We start from the raw sequence: 13,136 nt of genomic DNA, 5'->3' as shown, positions 1-13,136 counted from the left end.
GATCTGAACTATTAGTTATTGAAAAGTAATAAAAATCCGTGAAATAAATGACCTTCAGAATTTATAGACCCATTTCTCTTCAAGTTCAATCTTAATAGCTTTGTAACTCTTACATGATGCATAAATCAAGACGATGGATATAACACAAGGCAATTAATGATGTATTTTATGGTGACTAACATAACTCAATAAAAACTTTAAAAATAAATAAATAACACCAAGCAACATCTCCGTGACATCCAGTAACTAAACTGGAAAATAACATTAAAGACAGACTTTTTGTACTTACCAAATTTTTGGTTATATGGTGATTTTCCAACATTTGATTCATTAATACCGCAAATATTTGATAGGAAGACATGTTGTCTTCTGGAAACATCTGGTCTTTCAAGTAAGAATTGTATTTCATAGTTAAATTTAAGAATGAATTTCCACCGTTTAATGCGCAATCCTTAGAAAAACACTGTTTTAGTGTGCTTCAAAGAGTATTTTAGAGTTTCCTTTTTATTGAGGACTAATTTTAGGTCCAGAACACTCAATAGGGGATCTCTTGTTGAGTAGAAGGGAGAAGTGACTTATTTTACTTTCAATTTGAAAAGTAGAAATAAAAAAGTTGACCATAAGCTCCTCAGTGTCTGCGTTTGGTAACTTGCCTCCAAGACCAACACCAAAGGGATTAGGTGGATTTTCCTTCTCAGGCCACACACTGCCTCGCCACCCCTGTCTTTCTCTTTCACTTATTCTTGGAGATGATGCAGTGGAGGTTAGCAAATCCTATGTGCCCAGTCTGCCTTTTTTTTTTTTTTTTTTTTTTTTAAATAGGCAAGACCACTTTCCTGGCAAGGATAGCAGTCCCAGGGCACAGAACATCTCCTTGTCCTCTGGATAATTAAGCCAGCTGGTCAAGATCAGGCTGTTGCCTCTTAATCCCTTTTTTTGAAAATAACTCCATTCTGACTTGGCATATCCTGTTGTTCTTGACTTTTCTCCATCATCCCTTTAGTTCTTTGCCGGATTCCTTCTCACTATCCTGAGACTGTCTTCAAAAACACTCCCCATTTTAGTCCTTCTTCATCAACCTCACCGTATCAGCTGATATGCTCCATTCTGGCTGACTCTTCAACTAGAAACAAATTATGAAAATTTCAGCATCTCATTTCCCTGACCATTGATTGATTTTTCTCTTTTAGCCTTCTTATTAGTCATCTAGTATAGAGAGATGTTCCTGAGTTCCTTGTTAATAACTAATGCAATTATACCAAAGCAGGAGGAAAAGAAGAAAGCCTGGTTTTTGTTGACCTTATACACATACCCTATGAAATATATATAGTATGTATGGTATCTTCTGTATGTAAAAACCTTCTAATATATTACATAGATTCCATATATGTGATATATCATATGATAGAGAAAACTAAATATAGAAAATGTATATATGGTATCTCCTAATGGTTGCTGATATATATAATATATATGAATATATGCTCTCTATGTGCTATGTAGGCTATATATATAATATTGATAAGGAATTAACAGATGGAGAAGTATTGAATAAAAGAAAGGGTTGGGTTTTTTTTCTGTAAATATGCAAGTTTAAGAGAAATTCAAGCATTATGCATCTGTTTTTGAAATTTTTAAATGTAACTATATTGATGATTTATTAAGAAATATTCATCATGATATTTTCCTCTGTATAAGTTTTGCACTTTTAGATTTTTAAAAGGAATATTTTCCCATCCCAAATCTAGCTGCTTTTAAGGAAATCTGTCCTGGTGGAATGGGTTATACGGTTTCTGGCGTTCATAGACGCAGGCCAATCCATCACCATGTAGGTAAAGGACCTGTATTTGTCAAGCCAAAGAACACTCAACCTGTTGCTAAAACTACTCATCCTCCACCTCTCCCAGCCAAGGAAGAGCCAGTGGAGGCCCTGACCTTCTCCCGGGAACACGGGCCAGGCGTGGCGGAGCCAGAAGGTGAGAGTGGAAGTAGATCGAGGGCCCTGCCCTCCGTCTTGTGTGTCTTTGGTTTCTCTGTTAATACCCTTCTAGAACAGGGTTTTTAACCTCAGCACTATTGATACTGTAGGATGATTCTTTGTGTGTGGTAGGATTTCATCAACCTCCTTGGGCACGAACTTTTAGATGCCAGTAGCACCCTTTCCCCTCCAGGTGTTACAACCAGAAGGGTGTCCAGCCCTGCCAAATGTCCCTGTGAGGTAAAATGACCTCTGATTGAGAACCACCTCTGTAGAGTAATATGTTTGGAGCAGGTAACGATATTCTGTGGTGATCTCAGGGCTTGCTGGGGGCTGCTTTATCTTGGTGTTTATTCCTGAAGGGTAATTTACATCCTTTAGGGAATAACCCTAGTTCATTTCTTTGTCTAGAGGGCCATTTAATAAATAGTTACGTACTTCACTAAGTGGAATCTACAGACTTAAAGAAGTTAAAGCATTGATGGAACTTCCATTGGAAACAGTCAGGGATCATGGGAGACCAATGAGGCAGGACAGTAGAGTCCCCAAAGGGATCTTGGAAATCGCCTTGTGTAGTCCTTTCATTGACTTTCTGAGAAGCCTGAGACCTAGAGAGGGTACATGACTTGCCAAGTGTCATATGCAGAGTATGTAATGGGACCGAGGAGCACATTTTTCCAAGAAAGAGGGTATGGCTTTGTATTCTAGGATTCTAGAGACAACTGACCTTGACTGTGTCTCTTTATATAAGCCAGCATATTCAATCCCTTGAATATCTTTATTATCCTAAGAATGTTTATCCCAGATAGAAGGAGCAAACATTTTAGATATATACAGAATATGTATTTTCTTTAATGATGCTCCTGTTGGCTTCACACAGTTTAGTGGGTCAGAATATAGGGTGCCCATTTGTGGATTTTGTGAGGAGAGAAGGTATCTAGTTTAGTAGAGAATCAGGAGCTTGGCTAAGCTGCCTTCTATAGAGGTCTTTTTTCAGATCTCTGAATTTTTCTGTGTTCTAGCCTGTTTTATTTCACTTTTCCACTTGTGGCCCTTCTTGTTAGGCAGAGCAGGGAGGCCCTCACCTAGAATTGACAGTATTGACTGGTTTGCTCCTCTACACTTGGGGTATGTTTGCAGATGTTTGCAATGGCTCATACTCTGCAGAGGCAGGAGGAAATGGGCTCTGGTCCAGCTTCTGCCTCAGGACATCCTTGGTGGGTTAAGCAGGACAGACCGTTCGTTGATTTTTTCCAACCACAAGAATATAGCAGCAGTGATAAGCCATCTGGTTCCCTCATTGCTTTTGGAAGTTAGGCATCTACCAACACTGTACACTAATGTTCATGGAGACGATGACTAATGAGAAAAACCCCAGTAGTTGTTAATCATAAGCTGGAGGACTAATACTAAAGACTGATGAATGAGAAGCAAGTCTTTCTAAATCCAAAGGCGTAACCACTCCCACTGCTTCACAATAATGTTATGATTGTGTAACATGTAATCTGTTCAATATACTGATGCTCATCTCTAATTAGATTTTATTGGCTTGTGATTTCTCTCCCTCTAATTTAATTAGCTTATCTTACTGACGATGCTTATGGGGCTTCAATAAAGATGACGAGTACAGTACCTAGTCTTAGATCTCTTATTGAAATAAGTGGCTTTCTTTTTTAACATTAACACCCAGTATCATATATTATGTTAAGGATAAGTACATGGCCAATTAATGAAAATGTTTTTTGATATGGGAAGTTCCATAAAATTGAGATCAGACCTAAAATAATGAACCAGAAAGTATTGTTTCCTTTAACCTGTTAAGTCAATGAGAGAATTGGAAAGAATTTCATCACATCTACCTGAACTTTGGTAGTTAAGGAATGATGTAGCATGGAGTGTTTGTCTGTTGGTCATGTGTAAAATTCTCCAAAATGGCAGATGACCATAATTCTGCATTTTATTTTGTTTGATTCTTAATCCTTTTGGAGTGACAATTGACTTTTATTGCTTTTTTAAAATTTAGCCATTATGTGGTGTATTGACTTAGATTGTACTAATGTCCTTCTTTCTTTTCTGGTTTTAGTGGCAACTGCACCCCCTGAGAAGGTAATTCATTCATTATTTGCAAATCTTTGTTTTTTGTTTTTTTTTTACTATCAAAATGATTTTCTTTTAGAATACCTATTGATATTCTATGGATTTTTTTAAACTTAAATACAGTAACATGCCTACTATTCATTATTTGGTGTGAGGAATTATAGCATTCATTCAAGAAATATTTAGTGAGGGGCGCCTGGGTGGCTCAGTGGGTTAAAGCCTCTGCCTTCAGCTCAGGTCATGATCCCAGGGTCCTGGGATCAAGCCCCACATTGGGCTCTCTGCTCGGCAGGGAGCCTGCTTCCCTTCCTCTCTCTCTGGCTGCCTCTCTACCTACATGTGATCTCTGTCTGTCAAATAAAAAAAAAAAAGTTACAGAGGAAATCATGTGTCTACAGAATTAAAAAAAAAAAAAAGAAATATTTAGTGAGCACCTATTACGTAACTGGCACTATCCTGAGTATTAGGATAACAATCGAGAACAAATCAGACAAAAGTCCTTGTTCTCATGGAACTTAAATTGTAGTGAGAAAAAAAGGTGGGACTGATGGAATCAGAAGCTTAAACAGAATTCAGGTCAGTTCATGGCCTGGACTGTGGATAGAAAAAAAGATTATACACAATTGTGAATTCTTATATATATAAGAGTGGAGATATATAGATGTTCCGCATATTCTTATATACTGAGTGAAGTACTTCTTAAGTCAACTAAAATTTAACATGCATGGTGTTTGGTTATATTAAAAGAATAAGCTTACTTACCCTTGGAAGTTACAATCCAGTACTAAAATATTGGTTCTTAGAAATTTTAGAGAAATATTAAGTCAGCCTTTTGGTTTTTTTGGCATAAAAATGGGACTATGAATTGTGAGATTTATTCATAGGAAATATACAAATTTGCTGGATCTAAGCCCTGTTTATGTAATATTGTTCCCCGTCTGAGTCTTGCTTTGATTCTTTAATAACATGAAAATTAGATCATTATTAAATCTCCACACACAAGTGTTAGAATTCAGATGGCACGAACACCTATAAATTATTATAAAAGTTTTTAAAATTTTTAGCTTATGCATATGGGATAGAATAACTTCAGGGTTCTACCCTAAGTGCTGAAAGAATCCAGAACAACAAAGAAGTAGGATTTTAGAGTGACAGCGGCCAACAAAGAAGAATGTTGTTATATTGACACCAAAAGAAGTAGAACACGTGTGCATATTTTATATGCACATTTACAGCTCCTGGATTGTGTTTCTAAAGGTCAGCAGTGTGCAGTGGTTTGCAGTTTTGTTGATTTTGAATTCAGTCTTGGTTGATATGTGGAAGGAATCGTTCAGGGCATGAGCAGACCAGCCAGCTCCCTGATAACCTATTTTCTTCGCTGTTGAGGATGGAGTTTATGGTAACTCTCATTAAATTCTGAAAGAGGGCCTGAACGTTTCCTTGTATACTTACATTGTAAATTTTTTGACATGAGACAGTGGGGAAAATGCCATCATAGTCTTTGCAGTCTTGACTCCTCACGGAGGTCTCATGATGTTAAGGATGGATGAAGAGAAAGCAGGGTAGCCTGTGGGTGGGAAATTATACATGCATAGGTGCAGTGGAGGAGATAGCAAGAGGTCAGTTGGGGGAACAGGGGAGGCTTGGTTAGAAGGAGAACTTGGGGCTGCTGAGGAAGCCTTGAAATCCAACTGCAGTTGTCATCAGGGTGGGATACTGTGCTCCTCTCTCTTGACTCTACTTGTCCATTGGAGAAGTAGCATTGATTAGGAAGTCTGCTGCCCCGTGCTGATGGGGGAGATGCTGTCTGTAAGTTTTAGGAGTGCATAAACACCTGCTGGTGGTCTGTTCCTTGCGGGCATTGACCACAGGCTGCAGGGAATGGGTTGCAATTATGACTGATTGAGGTCCCCTTGAATAGGTAATGGAAGATTAGTCTGTATTCTTAAGATGGAAAAATGTGGGGGAAAGTAATAGGTGCTCAGTCTTTATGGAAGATGAATCGCAGCAGAATTAACTGAGATAGGGAGATGAGGGAGCTTAAGAGACCAGTTAGATGATTATAACAAACAGGATGAGACAGAGAGTCCAGACCAGGGCAGTGGGGGCTGTGGGTATGAAAAGGTCAACAAACATAAAGAACAGTGCAGCTGGGCAGGGCTTGGAACGAAGAATGTAAGAGCAGGGACCATAGCATGATTTGAAACCTGATTTAATGCCTGTGGCATTGACAGATACCCAGACCGCGGAATGAGAGCCTGCAGGGCTTTGGCGGGGATGGATTGGAGGTACTCGTGGAAGATCTAAATGGAGTCACTCTAAATACTCATGCCTACGAAATTAGGTCTTTGATGAGCTACCCAGGCAGGATATCTATTTTATGAAAAGCAAAAGAGCAGATCATTGAAATTAGGCCGGCGATGAAAAGGGAAACAGACCTAGGGAGTGAGCTTTGGGGGAGATGGCGGTGGTGTGCAGGGCAGCCATGACCAAGTAACCCAATGAATGCTTCTAAGGACGTGGGGCATGGGTATGCTGGCCCCCCTGCTGTCCCTGCTGGTTCAGTCTGCTGGAGCCCCGAGCAGCTCTAACTGGAAGCTACGTCACAAGTGCCCCCGTCTGTGTTTTCACCTCCGGTCCAGGGGACGGGAGGGGGCCACTGGATGCGTGAGGAAGCCCCGAGTCCAGGTCTCTGTGTTTGTGTTGCTCTGCTTAACTACCACTATGCTGAGAGCTGGAGATGCACAGTTACTAGATGGGAGGTTCCAGAAAGGCCTTACTGACTGCCTGGCTTAAAATATTTTAATGTATTGTGTGTTCTTGGTTGACACATGTGCTGTTCCCGTTATTTACTCTGCAAAGTGTGGCTGGTCATCTTACTAGGGCAGGGCACCATGTCCGTGAGAGGACAGCTTAGTTCTCCATTGGGGTTTGTTTTGCCTTGTTTGAGACCAGATATGGGCCCCTGAGCCAATGCATTTGTTTACAGTGTCTAAAGGGACCTTTTGCTTTGGACCCCCCCGGGACACAGGTGGGGGTGTGTACATGCATCAGCACTGCTGGGGGAATCAAAGGCTTGCTTTAGTCATGGCTCAGCATCACTTCCTATATGCATTTTTCCCCCACAAAACTGCACAGGTCATTGTCAAGTGTCTCATGTTACTTGTTGGCTTTCTAAGACTAGAATCAAGTAAAGATAGTAATGTGTGGAAACTAAAGATAATTCCTACTTTCAGTTCTTGCTCTCTCTCTCTTTTTCTTTTTAATACAACCGCCCAGGAAATACCTTCATTGGATCAAGAGAAAACCAAACTTGAGCCTGGTCAACCCCAGCTCTCTCCAGGCATCTCAACTATTCACCTGCACCCACAGTTTCCAGGTAACTTCTGTTGCTCTGTGCTATTCGTAAGAGTATTATCGATGAATAAAAGAGCAAGATAAGGATTCTTTCATCTTTGATTTTAAAGTGTGATAAATCATTAGAATTCATAAGTGAAGTGCCATATGAAAGATATACTTAAGAATATTAATATACTCATAATGTTAGTGTAGGTCTTGTATGTTTTAGAATGGTAGAAGGAACTTAAGTTTCTTATGGTTTTCAGTGGCCAGGAGTAGGTATATATTATTAGAACACTTTTGAGGGTCATCATTTGATGAAGGCTCATTTTTCCTTGGCTTCTGAATTGTTCTCATATATTCTTGCTGAATGTTGAAACTGAGACTATAGATGACTACCAGGGGCTTTTGGGATCTATAAAGAGTCCTTTGTATCCAAGCAGGACTGTGATATGTTAGTAGACTTAAATTACGTTTGCATTTTGGAATGGGACCTCCAAGCACCTGACAGGCTTTAATTTTTTTCATCCCCTCCTTTCTCATATAGTAGTGATTGAAAAAACATCACCTCCTGTGCCTGTGGAAGTAGCTCCCGAAGCTTCTACATCAAGTGCCAGCCAAGTGATTGCGCCTACTCAAGTCACAGGTGGGTGTGGTGGTACGTGCTACAGCCTGTGCTTGAGACGTGGGGGTGAGCCTCCTGTCAAATGTGGTATCAAAATTGTATCAAAGGTATGGATTGCTCAGGGCAGGTTAGTTATAATAGCAAATCTTTGGAAATCATCTAAATACTGTTAAAAAGGAGGAACATTTAAGTTAATTATGGTACATATACAGTGAAATATCTCATAGTTTTAATGCTGTAAAAGGCTATTTAATGTCATGAGGAAATGCTTCTGGCAAAATGAGCAATACAGAACACGGTATGATTCCAATTTTATTTTTTAAATGTTTACAAACACAGAGAAAGAGACAGCACATCCAAGGGGCTCCTGGGGGGCTCAGTGGGTTAAGTGTCTGCCTTTGGCTCAGATCATGATCTCGGGGTCCTGGGATCAAGCCCCGCATTCTCCCTCTCCCTCTGCCCCTCCCCCTGCTTGCACACGCTCTGTCTGTCAAAAAATATATATATAAAATCTTAAAATAAGTAAACAAGTAAAACACCAAAAAAATACATAAATAAATTAAAAAGTACATCAAAGTGTTCAACCATCACCAGTTCATTGGATCACAGATAATCTTTGTTCTTTGATTTATTTTTATATATTTTCAAAATTCTTTATAATAATTTTAATCATTAATGACACATTATAAACATTTATCGTAATGTGAAACAAACCAGCAGCATAACAATTAATATCCTTAATGTATAATGAGCGCTTATAAGTCAGCAATAAAAATACTAATAGAAAAATGGGAAAATAATAAAATCAAGTAATTTATAGAAAAAACATATAATAGGAAATGTCAACCCATAATCAAAGAAATGCAGATCAAAATAATTATTATCAAATTAGCATTTAATTTTTACTAGAGTAAAATTGAGGTCAGACACATTGCTGAAAGGAATATAAACTGGTTCACCACTTTTGGAAAGCTCAAACTGGCATAAAGTATGAAGGATTTTAAAAATAGGGTGCCTGGGTGGCTCAGGTGGTTAAGCGACTGCCTTTGCCCCAGGTCATGATCTCAGAGTCCTGGGATCAAGCTCCAAATTGGGCCCCCTGCTCAGCAGGGAGCCTGCTTCTCTCTCTCCTTTTGCCCCTCCTCCTGCTTGTGCACGCTAGCTCTCTCTCTCTCTCCCTCAAATAAATAAAAATAAAATCTTTCTAAAAAAAAATTTTTTTTAAATATAAAGAACTTTTTTTAAAAAAAGAATTTATTTATTTATTTGAGAGGGAGAGAGCGAGAAAGAGACGGAGAGAACACATACATGAGCAGGGGGAGGGAGAAGCAGACTCCCTGCTGAGCAGGGATTTCCCCCGACCCACGACAGTGCGGGACTCGATCCCAGGACCCTGAGATCATGACCTGAGCCAAAGGCAGACAGTTAACTGACTGAGCTACCCAGGCGCCCCAAAAATATTCAGAACTTTTGACCCAGTAATCCTATATTGAAATATCTAGTGTGAAGAAATAATGTCTCTGAAGACTGAGATAATCATTTATATAAATGGATACTTGCCACAGCACCAGCTTTAATAGAGAAAAAGTAGGAATAATCTAAATATTTAACTATAGGGAAATAGATAATTATGTTACATCTAGGCATGGGAACATGATGCTGCCATGAAATACACTATTTTTAAAGAATTTTTATTGAAATCTAATAGAAAATGGTCACAAAATGCTGTTAAACACAAGACAAAGTATATGAAAATGAAGGAATGGAGAACACTATACCAGTTATAAAAAAAAAAAAAACAAAACAGGGGCAACTGGGTGGCTTAGTGGGTTAAAACCTCTGCCTTTGGTGTGGGTCATGATCTCAGGGTCCTGGGATCAAGCCCCACACCAGGCTCTCAGCAGGGAGCCTGCTTCCTCTTCTCTCTCTGTGTGCCTCTCTGCCTATTTGTGATCTCTGTCTGTCAAATAAATAAAATCTTAAAAAAAATTTTTTTAAATAAATAAATAAATAAACACCTTATACAGTGAGAAAATCCTGGGAGAAAATATGCCAGATATTAACAGTGGTTGTTTTTTATAGTAAGATCCAAGAGATGTGGGGGTATTATAGAATATTTTCTATTTTCCATATACTGTACAGTGGGCAAATATTTTATGGTCAGAAATAGATCACTAATATGTATCATGCTGACTGACGGTCAGGATGAGGTTGGCTGTATATATAACAAGAGAAGTCAATAGAGGAGTCTGCAGCCTTTCTTAACATACTCCTTCCTCAGAAACATAGTATGCATAATTTTTCAAATAAAAATATGCTCAGTGTGTTACTTAGGTGAATTACAGTGATCATTTCACAATGCATGTGTATATCAAAACATCAAGTTGTGCACCTTAAGTATGTATATGTTTTATGTGAAAAAAAGTACAATTGTATGTGACATATATATAAAATAAATCATATAAAAATATGTCATTTTTGGGCGCCTGGGTGGCTCAGTGGGTTAAGCTGCTGCCTTCGGCTCGGGTCATGATCTCAGGGTCCTGGGATCGAGTCCCGTGTCAGGCTCTCTGCTCAGCAGGGAGCCTGCTTCCCTCTCTCTCTCTCTCTCTCTCTCTGCCTGCCTCTCCATCTACTTGTGATCTCTCTCTGTCAAATAAATAAATAAATAAAAATCTTAAAAAAAAAATATGTCATTTTTATATGTTAAAAAACCTTTTGGCTGTTTTCTCAAAAATGTGGTTGTAAATTCTCTTAGATATTTGAATTGAGACCTTGGACTGGAAAGTGTTTTGTTTTGTTTTGTTTTGTTTTGTTTTTGAGAGAGAGTGCATGTGCAAGCTGGACATAGCAGGTTTGGGGGTGGGGAGAGGGAGAGAGAATACCAAGCTGGCTCCAAGCCCAGTGCAGAGCCCATCACTGGGCTTGATCTCAGGACCCTTGATGTTGGTCCTGAGCTGAAATCGGGAGTTGGATCCTCAACCAACTGAGCCACCCAGGCACCCCTGGAAAATGTTTTTAGAAAGTACCTGTGTGTTCCAAGACGAAGTGCACTTAACAAAGGAGCATAGAGTCACATCATGGAACACACTGTGTTTTTACCCAGTTCAGGGCACTGTAGCCAGAGCCGTAGCCTTCCCTAGTTAGTGCATGGCAACTGCTCTTTGATTTTACTCTTAATACTGAGTTAAGTGATAGAGAAATATCAGATCTTCTCAGTACTTCTAGAGTGATGCAATGAAATGATAGTGTTGTTATTGTTGTTTTTTAATGGCCAAGGCTAAAACAGTTCTTCTCTATTCTGAAGTCATTTATGGGTCTGCTTGCTTTATTAAGCACATCTGTAAGAGAATCTGCTGTGCAATGAAACATACACCAAGATATGATACACCATCTTGGACAGCAAGGATCTTCACACTGTTGACCAAATATTATTAGAAAGGAAAATTGCAGTGTGACAATGCAATGTACTAGGTCTGAATACTGTATACCTATGTTTCTGTTTTCCAGTGTACAAGCACAGTTTCGTGCCTTTTTAACAATGGCAGACTTCAGTGGGTGGACTTTTTGCAAGCAAGCTTTGTAGAGGTTGAATAAGGTTGACTAGATAAATGCAGTTTTGCCATGTAAATGCAGCTGTGTGAGGAAAAACAAATTGAAGGTACTTAGCTTCAACTGAACTACAGAGCTTTTTCCCAAAAAAGTGGCTGTGCTCTATGAAGTTGTTAGAAAACAACTTAATTTGAGGTTGGCAAAGATACAGGGCCAACATCTGCTATCGCATGTTTGAAGCACGACTGTTTCCTTCCAGGAAAAGAGTGACGTTAAAATTTTATGCAGCATTTGTAGGTGTTCCTACATCCTATAGTAGAGGAAACTTTCTGAAACAATCCATGGGGAGAATATTATAGTCTTTGAATTAAAATGGTCTGCAACTTTAGAGCTACACAATAATCAGCAATCTACACTAGAGCAAGAAGATTGTTTTGTATCAAATTTAATTTAAATCAAACTATAGATGTTCCCATTGGTTTGATATGAGAGCCAAACATATAGATTAAGGGAGCAGTCTGATCCGTTCCATCCAGATTGTTACACAATGGTTTTTTTCCCCTAAAACACAGAGGAGGTAAATCTTACTTGTCACTATTAGTTTGTCTCACAAGTTGAAGTAAGGAATAGAATAATACGTAAGAATCTAAAATAAACAAAATCAGCTCCACATTGCTTAGTGATGATATCTTTATGGTGATGAGATTGGAAGGAGCCTTTTCAGATTCATTCAAATATACTTTGACATGCAGTAATTATGAAGCGAGCCACATATTTGCAGGACATAAGTGTGATATATTCTACTCGTAACAGCTGATTTGGTGGCTTGTGACATTATTGGCATACTGTTTCCAAATAAATTATACATTTCAGCATATAAATTCTTGATTTAGCATAGTGTCTTAATAGCTCAAGGATAGGTTGGAAAATCAAACCTCTGGCAAATATTTGCGAAGTGGAAACATCTGTTTCAATTGTTGTGGGACAATTTATGCTCATTGTGGGGCAGCTAGGAAGCCAGAGCATTTTTGTAAACCTTTCCATGAATTAACATTTGACGCCTTCTTCCTCCTCTTCCCAAACTTCCTCCATGGCTCTCGCATAACAGCCAAAAATTATTCTTTGACTTCCATGACTACCTTGTGGAAACCTTTGTAATGATCATGGCCCAACATTATAAAAACTGTTTGCTCATCAGCTTTTCCAAAGTTCAGAATTGACCCCTTTAAAAAATGTTTGTCCCTAAAGTGTATTGCCGGTCATTACGGCTTCAGTAAACTATGTATGCTGATGGAAAATGAACTCCTTTTTTCATTTAAAATCACTGTGCTTTAATATTTCCAAGCTTTATTTATTTACTTACTTACTTACTTTACTTTGAGTATTCATCTAATGAGGAAAAAAGTGAAAGGTCAGAATACTCATTCTTATATTTTGCCAAAAAGCTTTCTTTTTCATTTTGGAAAAAACAATAAATATACCAAATTCTTTTTTTTTTTTTTAAATCAACGTATAATATATTATTTGTTTCAGGGGTACAGGTCT

The 13,136-nt window shown here is 38.6% G+C and overlaps 1 protein-coding gene across 3 annotated transcripts in view; it reads left to right on the top strand.

Annotated features, from left to right (window-relative positions):
• LOC111158428 (latent transforming growth factor beta binding protein 1) overlaps positions 1 to 13,136 on the top strand; it is a 415,776-nt gene that overhangs the window by 266,882 nt on the left and 135,758 nt on the right. For 2 of the 3 annotated variants that reach the window (XM_022520437.1, XM_022520436.1), the window contains exons 8-11: positions 1,908 to 1,976; positions 4,062 to 4,084; positions 7,355 to 7,454; positions 7,962 to 8,060. In XM_022520437.1, the coding sequence (XP_022376145.1) occupies positions 1,908 to 1,976; positions 4,062 to 4,084; positions 7,355 to 7,454; positions 7,962 to 8,060 (291 nt within the window). Of the gene's footprint in view, positions 1 to 1,748; positions 1,977 to 4,061; positions 4,085 to 7,354; positions 7,455 to 7,961; positions 8,061 to 13,136 lie in introns of all 3 variants that reach the window. The other variant, XM_022520435.1, reaches the window with a different exon arrangement.

Source organism: Enhydra lutris, unplaced genomic scaffold, assembly GCF_002288905.1.
Source record: "Enhydra lutris kenyoni isolate GAN:26980312 unplaced genomic scaffold, ASM228890v2 scaffoldscaffold59, whole genome shotgun sequence".
Classification (NCBI taxonomy): Eukaryota; Metazoa; Chordata; class Mammalia; order Carnivora; family Mustelidae; genus Enhydra; species Enhydra lutris.
Note: the sequence above shows the minus strand (reverse complement) of the source record. Positions and strands in the feature narration are given on the sequence as shown.